This window comes from Zea mays, chromosome 2, assembly GCF_902167145.1.
Source record: "Zea mays cultivar B73 chromosome 2, Zm-B73-REFERENCE-NAM-5.0, whole genome shotgun sequence".
Classification (NCBI taxonomy): domain Eukaryota; kingdom Viridiplantae; phylum Streptophyta; class Magnoliopsida; order Poales; family Poaceae; genus Zea; species Zea mays.
Genome location: NC_050097.1, coordinates 97,793,477 through 97,811,333, shown reverse-complemented (window position 1 = coordinate 97,811,333; position 17,857 = coordinate 97,793,477). Strand labels below are relative to the sequence as shown.

General features: G+C 50.3%; 1 protein-coding gene across 3 annotated transcripts in view; it reads left to right on the top strand.

Annotated features, from left to right (window-relative positions):
• LOC100272669 (uncharacterized) overlaps nucleotides 1-17,340 on the top strand; it is a 58,990-nt gene extending 41,650 nt beyond the window's left edge. For 2 of the 3 annotated variants that reach the window (XM_008669255.3, XM_008669254.4), the window contains 9 exons: nucleotides 2,412-2,501; nucleotides 5,872-5,942; nucleotides 6,017-6,192; nucleotides 6,263-6,306; nucleotides 6,389-6,438; nucleotides 6,735-6,780; nucleotides 13,795-13,845; nucleotides 16,427-16,573; nucleotides 16,953-17,340. In XM_008669255.3, coding sequence (XP_008667477.1) covers nucleotides 2,412-2,501; nucleotides 5,872-5,942; nucleotides 6,017-6,192; nucleotides 6,263-6,306; nucleotides 6,389-6,438; nucleotides 6,735-6,780; nucleotides 13,795-13,845; nucleotides 16,427-16,570 — 672 coding nt within the window. In that variant the 3' untranslated portion in view covers nucleotides 16,571-16,573; nucleotides 16,953-17,340. The remainder of the gene's footprint in view (nucleotides 1-2,411; nucleotides 2,502-5,871; nucleotides 5,943-6,016; nucleotides 6,193-6,262; nucleotides 6,307-6,388; nucleotides 6,439-6,734; nucleotides 6,781-13,794; nucleotides 13,846-16,426; nucleotides 16,574-16,952) is intronic. The other variant, NM_001147126.1, reaches the window with a different exon arrangement.
• The last annotated feature ends 517 nt before the right edge of the window (nucleotides 17,341-17,857 follow it).

Below are 17,857 nucleotides of genomic sequence, written 5' to 3'. Positions count from 1 at the left end.
AAACCGCGTCACCACCGCCTCTCCCCAGAAGACAGCCGACATTCCTCTCTGCTTGAGGAGAGCCCGAGCCATCCCCACAACCGTCTGGTTGCGCTGCTCGACGACGCCGTTCTGCTGCGGGCTGTACGGCGCGGAGTAGTGGCGCTGAACGCCCTCATCCGCGCAGTACGACGCAAACTCAGTCGCCGTGAATTCGCCGCCGTTGTCGGTGCGCAGCACGCGCAGCTTGCGGCCGCACTCCGCCTCCGCAGCGACCTGCACACGCCTGATGGCGTTCGCAGCCTCTCCCTTGCTGCCAAGGATCATCACCCACATGTAGCGGGAGAGATCGTCGACGAGTAGCAAGAAGTAGCGTCATCCTCCTGGTGTGGCTGGTGTCACCGGGCCACACAAGTCTCCATGCACGAGCTCGAGCCTCTCCTTGGTTCGGAAGCTCGACTGCTGGGGAAAGGGGAGCCGTCTCTGCTTTGTCAACACGCAGACATCGCAGAATTGCTCCACATGGTCAAGGCACGGCAGGCCTCGTACCATCTCCTTTGCGCTGAGCCGCTTCAGGGCCTCGAAGTTAAGGTGCCCGAAGTGCTCGTGCCACTGCCATGCCCCGTCGTCTCGACGAGCAGCAAGGCAGCAAGGTGGTGCCTCCGGGGCGATCGGAGGATGCCCGAGGAGACGCTGCGGGATTGCCATCTCGGCTATCAGAGCGGCGCTCATGACATGCTCTTGCTGCAGGGCAAGGGTCGCGGCGCGCTCGCGGTTGCTAGAAGCTGCCACAGCCGCCTGGATGGCGGCGATGGCCGTGACCAGTGCCGATGAAGCCGGTGGGGAAGCAGTGACGTAAGCTCAAGTAGTGGTTGCGTGGCGGGGAAGCCTGGAGGAGAACCGCGGCGCGGTTGGGCAGCGAGGGTCGTATCGGAGAGGGCCCTGAGACCGGCGATGTAGGGGCCCCCTCCAACAGCGAGGTCGCTGTGGGGGCCGAGTCCCGCAGCTGCGAGAGTGGCGGTGAGGGCGGTTGTGGCTGCAGCGCTGCGCGCAGGCGAGGCCACAACGGCGGCGGCTACGTCCAGGGCTACGCACGCCTGCTGAGCAGCAGCTGCCGCCGCGCGCGGCGGCCGGGTCTGCCCGGAAAGGGGAAGAGGGCGGGGCCACCATGGCACCACGCGGCGGCTGGGAAGCCCGGCGTAGGCGGGGGAGGACGCGGCCGACGCAGGGGAAGGGGAACGGAGGCCAGCAGCAGGAGGAGGGAGGGCGGTCGACGGCTGGGAAATGGGGAGAGAACTGGCAGCGGCTGTAGGGGGGCGGCCGACGACTGAGGGAGGAGAGGGCAGCTGGTGGCGGCGGCTGGGCGGGGAGGGAGAAAAGAACTTGGCTCTATACCTTGTGGGAAACCCTAACCCCTGAGTGGGGTTGGGAGTTGTATTAATAGACTTGGTAGTTGGGTCAGACCCATTACAGTAGGGGCGAGAGGGTAAGTACACAAGAGACAACCAAAACCCTAATGGGTACTAACACTTTGTAATTGTAGGTTGGGATCCAAATCCCTAGGATTTAGTATGAATGCGAAATAATTTCTAAAATTCGTCGAGTAATCCGCATTTTCTAAACATGCCTTGCAACTTGGCCTTGGGTTGATGAATCATTTGACATAGCTTGCTAATTTCTTAGTGCATCATGCTTTTTAATGTATTATTCTCTCTGTTCCAAATTGTAAATAGTTTTAGTTTCACCCTAAAGTAAAACTTGTCTAATTATAACCAAATTTATGTAAAATATATTAACATCTACAATATCAAATAAGTGCTCTAGCAAAATATCTTCTCATGTGAGTTGGCTGGTATTTCCATGGAGTGGTGACGAGTTGGCTGTCCAGGTTCTTGGTGTGGTTAGCTGTTCATTTCTCTCTTTTGGTACAACTTGCCTTATGCAAGAACGAAGGAAAAAAATACAGAGGTCAAAGTGGATTATTTTTTCCCTGCAAAACAAGCCTCTGGCTGCAGGATTTGGGAAGAATGGAATTGGCATTTACTTTGTTGCAAATGCTCATTGTCACTTTCTTTCCTCTATTTTTCGATTCCTGTACCTCCTCTTTCAATTTCTACAATCGAAACGGGGTCTTGAGTTCGGGCAAAGCTAAAAACGACTTTTAATTTGGAACAGAGTAAGCACAGCAGGGAAAGAAATCCAGTAGCATTGGGTAATGTTTAGCTGAAGAAATGTACTGCCCTTTTAAATCTGGATCTATTTTCTTTTCTCCATCAGAGTCTGTACTACCATGCTCTATGTGAAAGTGATCAATAAAATAAGAAAAACTTGTATTTTTTGCCTTAAAACTTAATCTGGTCATTCCTGTTGCTTTCACAAACAATTGAGGTCGAATAATTCCCTTATTCTAGTACATAATTTTTCTCTTTCAGACTGGGAGCATTGATGCAGCTGTCCTTGTTCATTCATATGATAATGAAAGGTCTGGTGGACATCAGAAGACAAGACTATCAGCAATTAATGTAATTCCTTGAACACATCCATTCTCTTTTGGTCTTTCCCTTTATTTCGTTGTTGCTGTTGTCTTTTCAGACAGCAGAGTTTTCAAAATGGTTTGACTTGCAGAAGGGAGCATTTATGTTCATGCCTGCCATATATAAATAAGCTACCTCCCGTCAGCCCTAGGGGTGGGTAGGTATGTATGTATGCCCCCCCTCCCCCGGCACCCCCGTCCTGGTCCCTTAAACAGGATCCCCGCCCCAAACAGTTCAGGGCAAATTCTGTCTTCGTCCCCACCCGATTCCCACTTCTTGTCGGGTCCGTGTAGGGAATGCATGAATTTGAGATGAAGACACATAAACAATGTTAGCGTATTACGTTAGTGGCCTTTGATCCAGCCATGAACTCTCCGGCCTCCGCCCACCCTCAGGAGGGTCGCCACGCTACTGGGCCGTTTGTGTTCTGCAGTACCGAGCAAATTCATGACGATCGAGGCCTTGTAGGCTCCACCCATACTCATCGTCAGCATGCTCGCCATTGGTGGCCCCAACGTCCCTTCTAGTGGCTCTGTGGGGTGCCTTCTCTGGCTCTCTCATACCCCATGTCTTCGCAACCCACCTCTACTCCCAACGACTGGGTTGCTAACTCCGACGCCTCGTACCACACCACTCCTGACCCCAATACTGTTTCTTTACCCCAGCCCTACAACCCCACTTTCCTCGGCTGCTTCCATCATTGTCGGTAACGGGTCGACTATGCTTGTCACCTCAGTAGGCGACACGATTCTTCCTAGTCCTTTGTACCTCAACAACATTCATGTTGCCCCCAACATCATACATAATCTTCTCTCGGTTCGTCGCTTCACCACTGACAACCACTGTTTTATGGAGTTTGATTCCTGGGGGTTCACCATACGACATCTTACCACTTGTGTCGTCGTCGCCCGATGTGACAGCTCCGGCCCCCTATATTCCATTGGCTTTCCCTCCCACCTCCCTCATCTTGTGTTGCCACACCCTACCCCCTCGCCACCACTGCCTCTGTCTCTACTTGGCACCGTCGTCTTGGCCACCCCGACCATGATGTCCTTTCCAGACTCTAGCCACCTCGGCCATTTGTTGCCCCCGCGGCAACGCTGCCTCACCTCGTCATGCTTGTCAACTTGGTCGCCACACTCGCTTACCCTTTACCTCTTCCATGTCCTGAACCGTTCGCTCATTTGATCTCGTCCACTGTGACCTTTGGACATCTCTGATACCGAGCCTTTCCGGTAACCAATATTATATGGTCATCCTGTACGATTTCTCTCACTACCTCTGGACTTTTCCCCTCCGTTGCAAATATGACACCTTCCCCACCCTACCACACTTCTTCGCATGGGTGTTGACTCAGTTCGGTTGCACCATACGCGGTGTTAAGTGTGACAACGGGCGGGAGTTTGATAACTCCACGTCTCGTGCCTTCTTTCTTTCGCTCGGTGTGCAGCTGCAAATGTTGTGTCCTTACACCTCCCCTTAGAATGGCAACACCGAGCACGTGATTCGCACCATCACCAACCTCATTCGCACCCTCTTGTTTCATACCTCCTTTCCCGCTTGTTATTGGGCTAAGGCCTCCACACTGCTACCTACCTCTTGAACCGCCTCCGCTCCCTAATCATTCCACTGCTTTCTTTGTCCTCTTCGACATCGCCCCTTCCTATACGCACCTTCGCGTCTTTGGCTGTGCCTGCTATCCTAACACCTTCGCCACCGCTCCCCATAAACTTACACTCCGATCCACTCCTCGCCTTTTCCTTGGGTGCTCCTCCGATCACAAGGGGTACCGGTGCCTTGATCTTCTCACCAACAACATCATCATCTCTAGACATGTTTTCGATGAGGACACTTATCTCCTTGATGGCTCCTCCCCACCTCCTATCCTTGACTCTCTCCTCGATGTCCCTCCTCTCTCCTACCACCCGTTCCATGGCCTTTTTCGTGCCCTATGTAGCTCCCTCGCCTTTGATCGTGCCACGTGCGGCCCGTCGCCTCCAACCGCGCCCCGTGTGGCCCCGCCTCTTCGACCCCCTTCGACTCGGTTCACCCATCCTGCACGTCTACCAATGGCGTGTGCGGCCTAGTCCACCAGTCCCCCTACTTCGACGAGTGACTTGGTGACGTGTCCCCCTGGTACCAACGTGGTCACCGACAAGTTGTTATTTCATCACTCAGCGCCCCGAAATGGACTACGACGAGATCTTCAGCTTCGTTGTCAAGCTTGCCACCGTTTGGACCGTCCTCTCCTTCACCCTCTCTCGCGATTGGGTGGTCCACTAGCTGGATGTAAAGAATGTACTACACCCAACCCGCCGGCTTCGTCGACTCCACTTGCCCAGGTATAGTGTGTAAGCTTAACCACTCTTTGTATGGCCTCAAGCAGGCGCAACAGGCTTAGTACAGTCGCTTCGCCTCTTACTTGGTTTCTCTAGGCTTCGTCGAGGCAAGTCAGACACGTCTCTGTTCATGCTTTAGTGCGGCGACGACATCGTTTACCTCTTTCTACACATCGACGACATCGTGCTCATGGCGTCCAGTGTCGCCCTCCTCCAGCGCACGATCGCTGCTCTGCAGCACGAGTTTGATGAAGGACCTCGACTGTCTCCACCACTTCCTCAGGGTCACTGTGGAGTGCCGCCCTCAGAGCCTCTTTTTTCACCAGCGTCAGTACGCCATCGACATTCTGGAGTTGGCTGACATTTCTGACCGCAAACCCTGCTCCACGCTTGTTGATACTCATGACAAGGTCTCTGACGACGACGATGCCTTTATCGGCGACATAACGACTTACCGGAGCCTCGCCGGGGCTCTATAGTACCTCATCTTCACCTGACCCGACATTGCCTACGCGGTCCAACAGTGTGCCTTCACATGCACACATCGTGGGAGCCCCACCGCACCACTGCCAAGTGGTCTTGCACTCTTGCCTGTCTCCTTACTCAATTGCTAGTGGCAGCATTGGCAGGCGAGTGTGCGTCTGCTTCCAGCTGCAGCGTGATTGGGGATAGAACTAGGGTTCCAGGAGGGTGTAGGTTATATAAGATTTAATAAAAAGGGTTGTTCTGCATATATGTAGAGAGGGGCCAGGAGTTCGACAAGTGAGTTTGGAGCCTGTACCCAGCCCCAACCTGAATTTGGGGCCTCATGCTGTTAGCCCACACAGGGGGTGGGGATTGGTTGGGCAACGGAGCATATCCCCGTCTTTAAGGGAACTTCTGCCATTCCTATTCCTCTGCCTCTCTCATGCACATTCATGCACAATTGTGCACACACAAAATGGATATCTCTATTACACTTCCTACTGGATTGTTGCAATTGATGTTCCAGCAATTTACTCTAAGTCGTGGAAAAATAGGTTCCTCCTATGGGTCTTCTTTACCCAAGGGTTCTTGTTCCAGAAGAGTACCCTCCACCTCCTCGATCTTGGTAAGATTTTTTTTTTCAGTTTTGGTGTTTGTGCTTCGATATGATTGCTTTATACAAGTTGTTTATGCTCCCAGGTTCCAAGACTATGATGACATGCTGGAGGATACCTGGCAAACAAGTGATGGTCTTTACCCTAGTGGGAATGGTGGGTTTGGCATGTGGGACAGTTATCCGATGTTTCCCACTAGATTAAAGAAATTTGATAACATTGGCCTCGTAGAGGCCATTATTAGTAGTGTACTTTCAACAGGTATTGTTTTTATTAATATATCACTTACCTGACATATAAACATTTATATAACAGCAACTACTGATTGCAGGACGTGTTGACCTTCAAAAGAAGCTGTTTGGTAGCATTCAGTTGGTAAAGTATCAGGATTACTTATTCTAATAAATGAATACTTCTCTATTAAGGTAAAGGGGCTAATCTGTTCTGTGCCTTTCAGGTTGGTGGTGCAGCTTCTACAGCTGGCCTTGCACAAGTGCTGGAGCAAAGGTTTGTTAGATGCCAATTGGCTTGGCCTAGCGTTGTTTTATGGAACAGTACTGAAATAAATTTGTAAAAGCCTACAAACATCCCACTATATTTAAATAATGCACAAGTATAGTGAATGTCAGCTATTTTCTTTTTTGTACTTTTCAGTCACAGATAATTTACTTTTTGGACATCAACACATTACTTAAAATGTATGTTTAGTCACTAGTCTATCATGCAATGTGTTTACAAGTTGTAAAATTTATGGTTAAAGTTACCTTCAAAAGTTTATTGATCTACTAAACTTTTCTTTTCAGGGTTCGCACTAAAATTTCAGCAAACCAATCTATTGAGAAAGTTGAGGTGCGCCGTATACACTTAAAGACGTAAATTGAGTATATTGTTTATCCTTTAGCGATGTTTATATTTAATGTCAGAATGTGATAGGCTTCTTCCTAGATTGAGATTGACTATTTAGTTGACCGTGCATTGCTACGGTTTCTATATCTCATATACAGTTTCTTTCTATAACACAAACCAACATAAGCTGCAAACCAACATAAGCTGCAGTGGTTAGAGACCTTAGAAACCGGAAACGTGGAACTTGATCACGTTCTTTTTTCAGGAATGTGGGAACAATCTCGTTCCCGTAGTGTTAAAACCTAGTTTTAGTAGCGTTCCTGTAAGTAGAGGGACTCTAACTCTCATCAAGAGGATGACACTATGAGTTGGGCAATTTTCTGTTTATTTCCTCAAACACTACACAATGCCATACCCATCTAAGGGTTGGAGACCCATATTTATAGCCCTAGAGGCTGTACTGCCACACCTTCTCACACACACTACACAACAGGATTGTCCTCTAGATGCTAAAGAGACTACAGAGGACAGTCAAAAGCGATTGTTGTCCTCTAGATGCTAAAGAGACTACAGAGGACAGTCAAAAAGCGACTGTTGTCCTCTAGATGCTAAAGAGACTACAGAGGACAGTCAAAAGCGACTGCTGTCCTCTAGATGCTCAAGGACTACAGAGGACAGTCAAAAGCGACTGATGTCCTCTAGATGCTCAAGACTTATTCCATCATTCTCCCCCTAAGTCTTGGGCGTCGTCTTGTGAGAAAGTTGGGCCATCCCGGACCTGGAGCAAAGCTCAACAAACATGATCTTCTCAAGGGGCTTGGTGAGCAGGTCTGCAAGCTGATCCTTGGTGTTGATGTAGCGCGCCTTGATGCTCCCTTCTGCCAAGCAGTCTCGGATGAAGTGGTATCTCAGCCGGATGTGCTTGCTTCGTTCATGGAATACAGGGTTCTTGGCCAATGCCAGAGCGGACTGGCTGTCCACCCTGAGTTCCACCGCTCCAGTGTCTCTCCCGAGGAGATCATCGAGCAGTCGAGCCAGCCAGAGCGCCTGAGTCGAAGCAGTGGACGCCGCTATGTACTCGGCCTCGTAGCTGGACATGGCCACCACCTGCTGCTTTATCGACTGCCAGCTAATGAGGCACTTGCCGAGGAAGAAGAGGATCCCGCTTGTGCTCTTGCTAGTGTCGATGTCACCGGCGTGGTCGCTGTCACTGTACCCGACAAGGTGTGCCTCCCCAGGGCACCTCGGGTAGTAGAGACCGTGGTCGAGAGTCCCCGCAACATAGCGGATGATCCTCTTCACAGCCTGCTCATGCTCCGTCGTCGGTCGCTGCAAGAACCGACTAACGTAGCCGACGGAGTATGCCAAGTCAGGCCGTGTGTGGACGAGGTAGCGAAGGCTCCCCACAAGACGCCGGTACTGTGTAGCATCCACCTCCTCCGTCGTGCTGTCGACTCAGCTTCAGCCTCTCCTCCATCGGAGTGAGAGCTGGGTTGCAGTCAGTGAGCCCAGCCAGCTCAACAATGCGCTTGGCGTAGGCGGTCTGGCGAAGTGTGACCCTGGAGTCTCCCTGGTGCACCTCAATCCCCAGGTAGGAGAGATGCCCCAGGTCACTCATTTGGAAGGTGGCCTTCATCTCTTCCTTGAACGCTGCCACCTCTGCATCCTTGGCGCCGGTGATGACCAAGTCGTCGACGTAGACACCCACCAGCAGGGTACTTCCTCCATTGCCCCGCCGATAGATGGCCGCCTCATGCGGGCTTGGCGTGAAACCCATTTCTTTGAGCGTGGAATCCAGCTTGGCATTCCACGCCCTCGGTGCCTGTCGCAGGCCATAGAGAGCCTTGCGCAGGCGCAACACCTTGCCCTCCTTGCCAGGGATCGCAAAACCTGGCGGCTGGTGTACGTAGACCTCCTCCTTTAAGTCGCCGTTAAGAAACGCCGACTTGACGTCCATGTGATGAACGTGCCAGCCTTGCTGGGCTGACAGCGCAAGGAGTCGCACGGATTCCATCCGTGCCACGGGGGCGAAAGCATCGTCGAAGTCGATCCCCTCCTGTTGTAGGAAACCGCGTGCCACCAAGCAAGCCTTGTGCTTGACGATGGCGTCGGCTTCATCCCTCTTCAGTTTGAACACCCATTTAAGGGTGATCGCGCGATGACCATGAGGGAGTCCATCTCCGACTGCATCGCGGCACGCCAAGCCGCATGTTTCTCGGCCTCCGCGAAAGACCGAGGCTCACCATCGTCGCATGCAAGATGAAACTCTCCTGCCAGAATGCGAGATGCAGGGCCTGGCACCGACGGGTCGATGAGAAGGCCCTCCACCCTTCGATACCGCAACGGCTCGCCGTCGTAGCACGCGTCGACACGCTCCTCGTCGCGGGACAGAGGGGTCACGAGCTCCACTGGGTCGTGCTCGACACGAGCTGGTGTCGGAGAGGACGTTCCCGGAGAGGGTACCGTCGGTGCTGGAGTACGTGGTGGCGAAGAGCTCGCTGTAGCCGGAGTCGTGGCTGGAGTGCGTGGTGGTGAAGAGCTCGTTGTAGCAGGAGCTGGAGAGTTTGGCACTGGAGTCGGTGGAGACTTGGGGGCTGGGGTAGACCTGCTCGGAGAAGAGTTGCCTACTCCCCCAGCTCCCTCAAAGTGGACGTACTCGATGGTGAAGTCGTACGTCGGAGTCGTGCCGTCGTCCACCGCCTTGTCCCACGCCCATCCTCGCCCTTCGTCGAACACTACGTCGCGCGCCGTGCGCACACGCTGTGTTCTTGGGTCAAGGATGCGGTAGGCCTTCGAGCCCTCCGCGTAGCCAATGAACACCCCCGGGGTGCTCCTATCGTCGAGCTTGCTGATGTGGCCAAGCTCCTTGGTGAACGGGAGGCAGCCGAAGACCCGTAGGTGAGAGACTGCCGGCTTGCGCCCATGCCAAGCCTCGTACGGTGTCATCCTGTTGAGAGCCTTGGTGGGCGAGTGGTTGAGGATGTAAACCGCTGTCACCACCGCCTCTCCCCAGAAGACAGCTGGCATTCCTCTCTACTTGAGGAGAGCCCGAGCCATCCCCACAACCGTCTGGTTGCGCCGCTCGACGACGCCGTTCTGCTGCGGGCTGTATGGCGCAGAGTAGTGGCGCTGAACGCCCTCATCCGCGCAGTACGACGCGAACTCAGCCGCCGTTGTCGGTGCGCAGCACGCGCAGCTTGCGGCTGCACTCCGCCTCCGCAGCGACCTGCACACGCCTGATGGCGTTCGTAGCCTCTCCCTTGCTGCCAAGGATTATCACCCACATGTAGCGGGAGAGATCGTTGACGAGCAGCAAGAAGTAGCGTCGTCCTCCTGGTGTGGCTGGTGTCACCGGGCCACACAAGTCCCCATGCACGAGCTCGAGCCTCTCTTTGGCTCGGAAGCTCGACTGCTGGGGAAAGGGGAACCGTCTTTGCTTTGTCAACACGCAGACATCGCAGAATTGCTCCACATGGTCAAGGCACGGCAGGCCTCGTACCATCTCCTTGGCACTGAGCCGCTTCAGGGCCTCGAAGTTAAGGTGCCCGAAGCGCTCGTGCCACTGCCATGCCCCGTCGTCTCGACGAGCAGCAAGGCAGCAAGGTTGTGCCACCTTCACATTGAGGATGTATAGCCGATTTGGACTCCTGCGTACCTTGGCAAGAAGGCGACGAGAGGGATCCCAGATCCTCATGACTCCGTGCTCGACCTCCACGCGCGAACCATTCTCATCCAGCTGTCCCAAGCTGATGATAGAGTTCCTCAACGCGGGGATGTAGTAGACTCCGGTGAGCAGCCTGTGCTCACCAGACGTGACGGTAAAGACGACTGAGCCGACGCCCTTGATCTCTACGCCGGAGGCGTCCCCAAAACTTGACGGAGCCTCGGACGCTAGAGTCAAGCTCGGTGAAGAACTCCCGTCGGCCGGTCATTTGATGAGTGGCGCCGGTGTCGAGGCACCATCCTTCGATCATGTCCTTGTTGGAGCCGTCGTCGAGGAGAGCGCGTGCTTTCGACTCATCAAGGTGGAGGAGTGCCGCTGCGGCCGGTGCCGCTGGAGATAGCTCGATGCTTGCATGTGCTAGAAGCAGAGCCTCCTCCTCCGCCTCCGCCTGTGCGACGTTGGCCTGGCCACGTCGTGGCTGTCGACAGTCCCTGGCCCAGTGGCCAAGCTTGCCGCAGTTGTCACAGCCGTCGTCTCGTGCCGGCTTCTTGTTGCCGACGGCGCCGCCTTGGGCACCTCCACGGGCACCACCCTCAGCATGTCCTCGCGCCCCGGCCTGGGCGCCTCCACGCGCCTTGCGCGGCTTGCCGCGTTTGCGGCCTCGTGTCGAGGAGGACTCCCCCTTCTTTTGGTCACCCTGGCAGGCCTCCCACTGCTCCTGAGTGAGATGTAGCTTCCCGCCAATAGTGATAGGGACAGAGGGAGCCTGTGGTTCGTCGCCGTCGACCACCTTGAGACGACCTATCGCCTCTTCGATCGTCATCGTGGAGAGGTCTAGCAGAGACTCGATCGAGCGAGCGATCTGCTTGTACTTCTTGGGGATGCAACAGAAGAGCTTCTCAACAGCTCTCTCCTCATCGTAGGTGTCGTCGCCGAACTGCACCATCTTCTGCAACAGAGTGTTGAGGCGGAGAGCAAAGTCATCAACATCCTCACCTGGCTTGAAGGCCAGGTTCTCCCACTCCTTGCGAAGTGCCTGCAGTGTGGTCTTGCGGGCACGGTCGCTGCCGATGCGGGTCGCAGCGATGGCGTCCCAGGCCTCCTTGGCAGTCCGCTTCTGGGAAAGCGAAAACTGCATCTCGGACGGGACTGCAGCAATGAGGGCATCCAGCGCCCGTCGATCCTCCTGGTAGTCGACGTCGCCGTGCCGAACTGCTTCCCACATTTGGCGAACCTGGAGCCGTACCCTCATCACCGCGGCCCACTCGACGTAGTTGGTCTTGGTGAGGGTAGGCCACCCACCGCCGTGACCGATGTCCCTGACAATGGCCTGGGCCATGCGGCGTCCATGGTACCGATCCGGGGAGGGAGAGTCGTGCCGCCTGTAGAGGCCGCGATCTTCGTCGACCCGGTCGCCGCCGCCGGGAGCATCGCCGGCGCGTCTACACCCGTCTGGGCTGCCGCCGCGTGCGCCCTCGCCCGGAGCGCCGTCAGCGCGTCGACGCCTATCTGGGCTGCCGCCACGCGCGCCCTCATGGGGGTGCGCGGCTGCCCACTGTGTCGCCTGCTCTCGCGCTGCCAAGGTTTTCAAGTCGATAAGTCGAGTTGAGTCGACTTGCCAATATAATGACTGTTTTGCCTATATAATGGCTTCATATAGACAATATAGCATTTATATATGAAGAATGAGCATGTTTTACCTCATTTAAAGCCTCAAACTGAACCAAATCAGCCACAAAAGTGATAAGTCATAAACTCATAAGTCATAACAGCCATATAGTTCAAATTGGAAAACAAATAGCAAGAAAATATAGTTTAAACTTGAAAGGAAATAAGCTCCATTAGATAGCTAAGCTGCTGCTGCAGCTAGATAGATACTAGATAGTAGATACCCTAAATATCTCCCAAATCAAGATCATCCCTGGCATTTTCTCCTAAATCAAGAAAATATGTTGTGTAATGGGCCTTTGGGCTTTTTGGGCTGAACTGGGGCACAAGTCGGCCGACTTGCCAGACCAAGTCGACGACTAGTCAACTGAGAATTTCCAGTCGTTGACAAGTCGCCCGACTTGCTAGAAAAGTCGAGCCGGCTCCCCAAGTCGAGCTCCCAGGACCGACTGGACGACTAGTCGCCGACGACTAGTCGACGACTTGAAAACAGGGCGCGCTGCTTCCCTCGCCAGCCTGAGCTCTTCGTCGGTGTTGTCGTCGACAGAAGCAGAGCTGCCAGCTCTACTGCTGCGCAGAACCTCGAGCTCTGCTGCCGCCGCACGTGCAGCATCCGTCGCCTCCGCTGCTTCTACTTCCGCTCTCGTTACTGCTAGTTCCGCTGCCGCCAGCCGTGCTGCCCTCGCCGCTGTCGCTGCAGCCGCGGCTGCTGCTCGCTCTTGTTCTTGTGCCGCGGTGACCTCGGCTTCCTGCTGGCGCCGCGCACTCGAAGTGACCGAGTGTAGGGACATGGTGGGCTAGTGAGGGGTCGCTGCGTGTGGAAGAGGCTGTCTCAGACGAAAGGTTGCTCGTCTCAGCAGGAGAGGAAGGAACAGTTGGAGCTCTTGCTGCCGACTGAGTGTGGGGAGAGGCGCGGGAAGGAGATGAGCAAGAGATGTTTAGGCTGCAGGATAGTTTGGCTCTGATACCAATTGTAAGTAGAGGGACCATAACTCTCATCAAGAGGATGACACTATGAGTTGGGTCAATTTTCTGTTTATTTCCTCAAACACTACACAATGTCATACCCATATAAGGGTTGGAGACCCATATTTATAGCCCTAGAGGTTGTACTATCACACCTTCTCACACACACTACACAACAGGATTGCCCTCTAGATGCTAAAGAGACTACAGAGGACAGTCAAAAGCGACTGTTGTCCTCTAGATGCTAAAGAGACTACAGAGGACAGTCAAAAAGCGACTGTTGTCCTCTAGATGCTAAAGAGACTACAGAGGACAGTCAAGCTGTCCTCTAGATGCTAAAGGACTACAGAGGACAGTCAAAAGCGACTGCTGTCCTCTAGATGCTCAAGGACTACAGAGGACAGTCAAAAGCGACTGATGTCCTCTAGATGCTCAAGACTTATTCCATCAGTTCCGTGTACCATGTTCCCGTTTCTCGATCCCATCAATCCCATCAATCCAAGAACCTGGTTACTAAGTTAGAGACAAGTGCTTTATTCCTAGAGATCATGGTTCGAATTCTAGTGGGTGCGCTTTTTTGATATTTTGTGATATTTCACTGAGCGCGTGGTACGAAGGGAGAAACTCCCGCTTTATATTAGTAGAGATGTTTGCGAATCCATAATCTACATTATTGGTCCGTTATTTCTTTCCTTTTAACTCTTTATTTAAAATGGCAGGTGTTGCAATCTAGGACTTATCCATTATTTGTTCCATGGAAAGGTGGAGTGGTAAGTTACATCTCTTCTCACTTGAAGTATTTCATCCATTTTTCCTACATAGCTTGGGTGAATTTCTGCTGCAGCAAACTCAATATGGCATCGAAGCTAATGTCCTAGTGTCTATATATCTAATGGAAATGTGTTTTCTTATTCATTGATTGCTTAGGAAGGACAGGCTTGGTGCAGTGGTGACAGTGAAAGTAACACAACACTAGAATATTAAATTGCTTGCACTTAACTTCTAGGTAGACAGAGTAATAACAAAAGGAATCCTACTCGGTTACAACATCCCAACTGGCTCTAACTCTAAATGAACTAGACACCTGCAGTTCTGTTCTGTTTTTCCTACTGCGGTCGTAGCCTATGTATAGCAATATAGCATATTCTAACATCTCCCTTTATCATGACTTGCACAACTAAAGATTGTCTCTGAATGAAGCCAACTTTTGTATAGTCAGTGCCTTAGTAAAGCCATCTGCAACTTGGTCCTTTGTAGATATACGTCTAAAAGTCCTTTAGCTACTCTTTCTATCACAAAATAAAATTAATCATAACATATTTCATACGGTTATGAAACCTTGGATTTATAGATTTTGTTATAGGATAGGTAGCTCTAATGTTATCACACCAGATCCTTGCTGCAGGACAAGAAACCTTTAGTTCTTCTAAAAGTGACTGGACCTACACCCCAGGATATAATCCATCCGTTCCAAGTTCTAAGACATTTTGACTTTTCTGGATACATAGCTTTTGGCGTTTTGCTATGCACTTAAGATATACACTGTCTAGATGCATAATAAGAGCAATGTATCTAGAAATCTAAAACGTCTTATAATTTAGATTGGAGGTAGTACTAAACTCCAGTTCTGCTTAGCAAACACACAGGAGACAAGAATGTGGTTGATAGTTTCCATATCTTGATCATGAAAGGGGCAAACAAGGGGGCAAATGGCCTGATGCGGTAGCCCTCGCTTGGTTATATGCGCTAGACACACAAAGTTGTAAAAACAGGCACGACTTGTATTTTTGGACAGATGGAATAGTTTTTTGTTTCATTGAGGAAAGGACATTCATGTTTGGACTATTTTAAGCATGGGGGGCAGTATCAGTTGAACCAATGAAACTGAAAGCCTAGAAAGGCAGAAACTGACTTGGCCAAGCACCTTAGTATATAACTCATGATCTTGTCGACCCATCTTTCAAGCCAAACAAGGCAATGACCAAATGCACAAAAGAAGTTTGGCGATTTGAGTTTAAGTGCCATATCATGTGCCATTCAAGGATTTCTCAATCATGCACAAAAGGACTGGCAGTTGCATCCAAAATCTTTATATGGCGCCCATTTTGTTTGAATGCATCTCCTTGCGGCTTGATGATCATTGTCTTCTTAATTCCCTTTGTGCTGACAATTCAAGAATTCACAAGTACTAGGTTGTCTGTCCAGGGGCTGCACCTCAAAGCTATGCCTACATTTTAACTTGCACTTTTTTACAATGTTATATGATGGTCCTTGATTTATTTATGGTCTTACAAAAAAGGGCCTTGACTCTCTCATCATTTTGGGAGCTTGGACTTTATGGAATCATCGGAATAAATGCATTTTTGATGGCTGCAATCCAAGTATACCTTTAAGTATCAGATCTGCTGATGAGGAAAGAAGATGGGAAGTAGCTGGTGCAAAAGGCCTCACTCATTTGGCTGCACCTTTGGTAGAGCCGTAGGAAGAATCGAGTAGTATGTTTTTGACCCTTAATGGATCTATATTTGTATGTCTGTTTCTGGTCTCCGTAAGAAGGGTCTTCTGTAGACCTTTGCTTTTTTTTTCTTTTTTCTGCTTAATATATAATGGGGCGCAGTTCTCCTGCGTGTTCGAAAAAAAATTATTTATGTTTATCATTGCTACTTTCTGGAAATTTCTAACACAAATGGCTGATAGTCTCAAATATATATCACACTTAAAACTAATAATTTTGAGTTGCTGCTGCTATAACTTATTATCTTATTTTATTGCAATGCCTTTTTTTAGACTATTACCAAATTGGACTGATGATTGCTGTCTGGGCTGGGTCTGTCTGATGATCTAGCCTGGAGTGGTTGAGCCTGAGAGGGAAATCCATTGCTCTCATTGTGGTGGTTAGTGCACTAGGTATTAATTACAGAGATTAAGAATAATTTTTGATTGATCTCATTGTGGTGGTTGTACTGTACGTTCTCCACATCAACCCAGTATTTGTAAAAGTGGAACTGATGGGACTTCTATAAACTTCTAAAACAGTCCAATTAATTAAATAGAAAATGGAACCAGTTAGTAATAAGCATGAACCAAAGATAAGGTGGCCCATGTATTAAGGAGCCACAGTTTTGTATCAACGAGCCACAGTTTTGTATCAACGAGCCACAGTTTTGTATCAACTTTGCTGTGGGCAGCGAAGCTTTCACTAACAAAGAAAAGGAGGGCCTGTCTAATTTTAGGAACTGGATAAAGAACAGTAATAGTAGGATGGAAATGAGTGATGCATCTTGTGCTTTGTTTCCCCTTTTATTTATCCTATATGTTCCATATTCCTGGATCCTTACTTTATTAGTGCAGATTTTGGGCGTCCTTGATATTGGTAAGGATGCGTGGATTCATAGAGAAGATTGGATTAAAAATGGTGTCCACATCGGGAGTGGCAGAAAATATAAGGATTCCTATTTTCTTCAGGCGCAAGTAATGTGCTACTACAACGTATAACAGGTGCTTTCTCCTTATCTGTGTTATATAAATGTCATAAATATTCATGTAATCAAATATTGACCAAGTTGTATCCTAACATCTGTGTTTTCCAGTATAAAGAATCATGGTATTAGTTTCATGGAATGACTCTTGATGCTAAATTGCTAATAGATTTCTTGAAATAAATTTTTGAGGCATTCGTTCAAACAGCATGGTTATCAGATTCATTGTATTGTTAACCTTGAGTTTGGTTATGATTTTCTTTCTTGAAAATATGGGCCTAGTCATGCATTAGACATATGAAAACAAACGCAAGCCCCAACAACCTATCTGCTTTTGGTTAAACTGGCTTGTGCATGGTTCAATAATTCTTATCAACTTTTTCTCTATATTATTACAGTATCTTATTTCCGAGCTACACACGAAGACTTGCACTTATACAGGTTGTTCGACCGTCCAAACCATCCTAGAATATGATTGGTGGACTGCGATTAAATTGCGTACATGATGCATCAGTTCTATGCATGCTCGCTGCTGTCTGTTCGGAGGTCATCAACTCGGGACCTGGACTAAGGGCCTTGTCGTTCGCTCAACCCCTATGAAAAAGTTTGGCTTTCTAAAGATGTAGTAGAAGTACTCATTTATTCCCTGCCAATTGAACATTTCAAATCTTCGTATGGTGTTAATGAAAAATCTGATGTTTGGATTCGTATTTATTTCCAATGATAATGTATATGTGCATTCTCGACTGTTTTGGAAAGAATGAAAAATCCTCGTCCGTTTGCGTATCGTTGCTGTAATAGAAAACATATTGGGCTTGGCGCACCTTAAGTCATGGTACTTTGTTGAACATCCGGGGGAGTAGAGGTAGGAGGGTTTGTTCCTCTTGTAGGCTCAGGCTACGTTTAGGCCGGAGGCTGGAAACGGCTGGGACCCTGTGGATCGCTCCCACCTCCCACCCACCTAGAGGTTTGTTTGGGAACAAGAATACACGAGGGGACTAAAATTTCTTTGTTATTTAAAATTGAATAGCAAGAGAATTTTAACCTCTCCGATCCCTTCAGTATCTTTGTTCTCAAATAGGTCTCGAAAGAAGCTCAGCCCACGGGAAAATTGGCGTTTGGTTAAGCCTTGCCTAGGCCACATCCTGGTCTTTCCTCGTCAACGTAGCTGGGGAATTGAGCTCGACTTGGCATTCTAGACTTGGCCTCCTACGTTGTCTTCTGGTTTCCTGCTGCTCTTGTGCTGGCTACATTTTAGATGAGGCGCGGGGCTCGATTGCTTCGTGTCTGGGTGTGTTGTGCA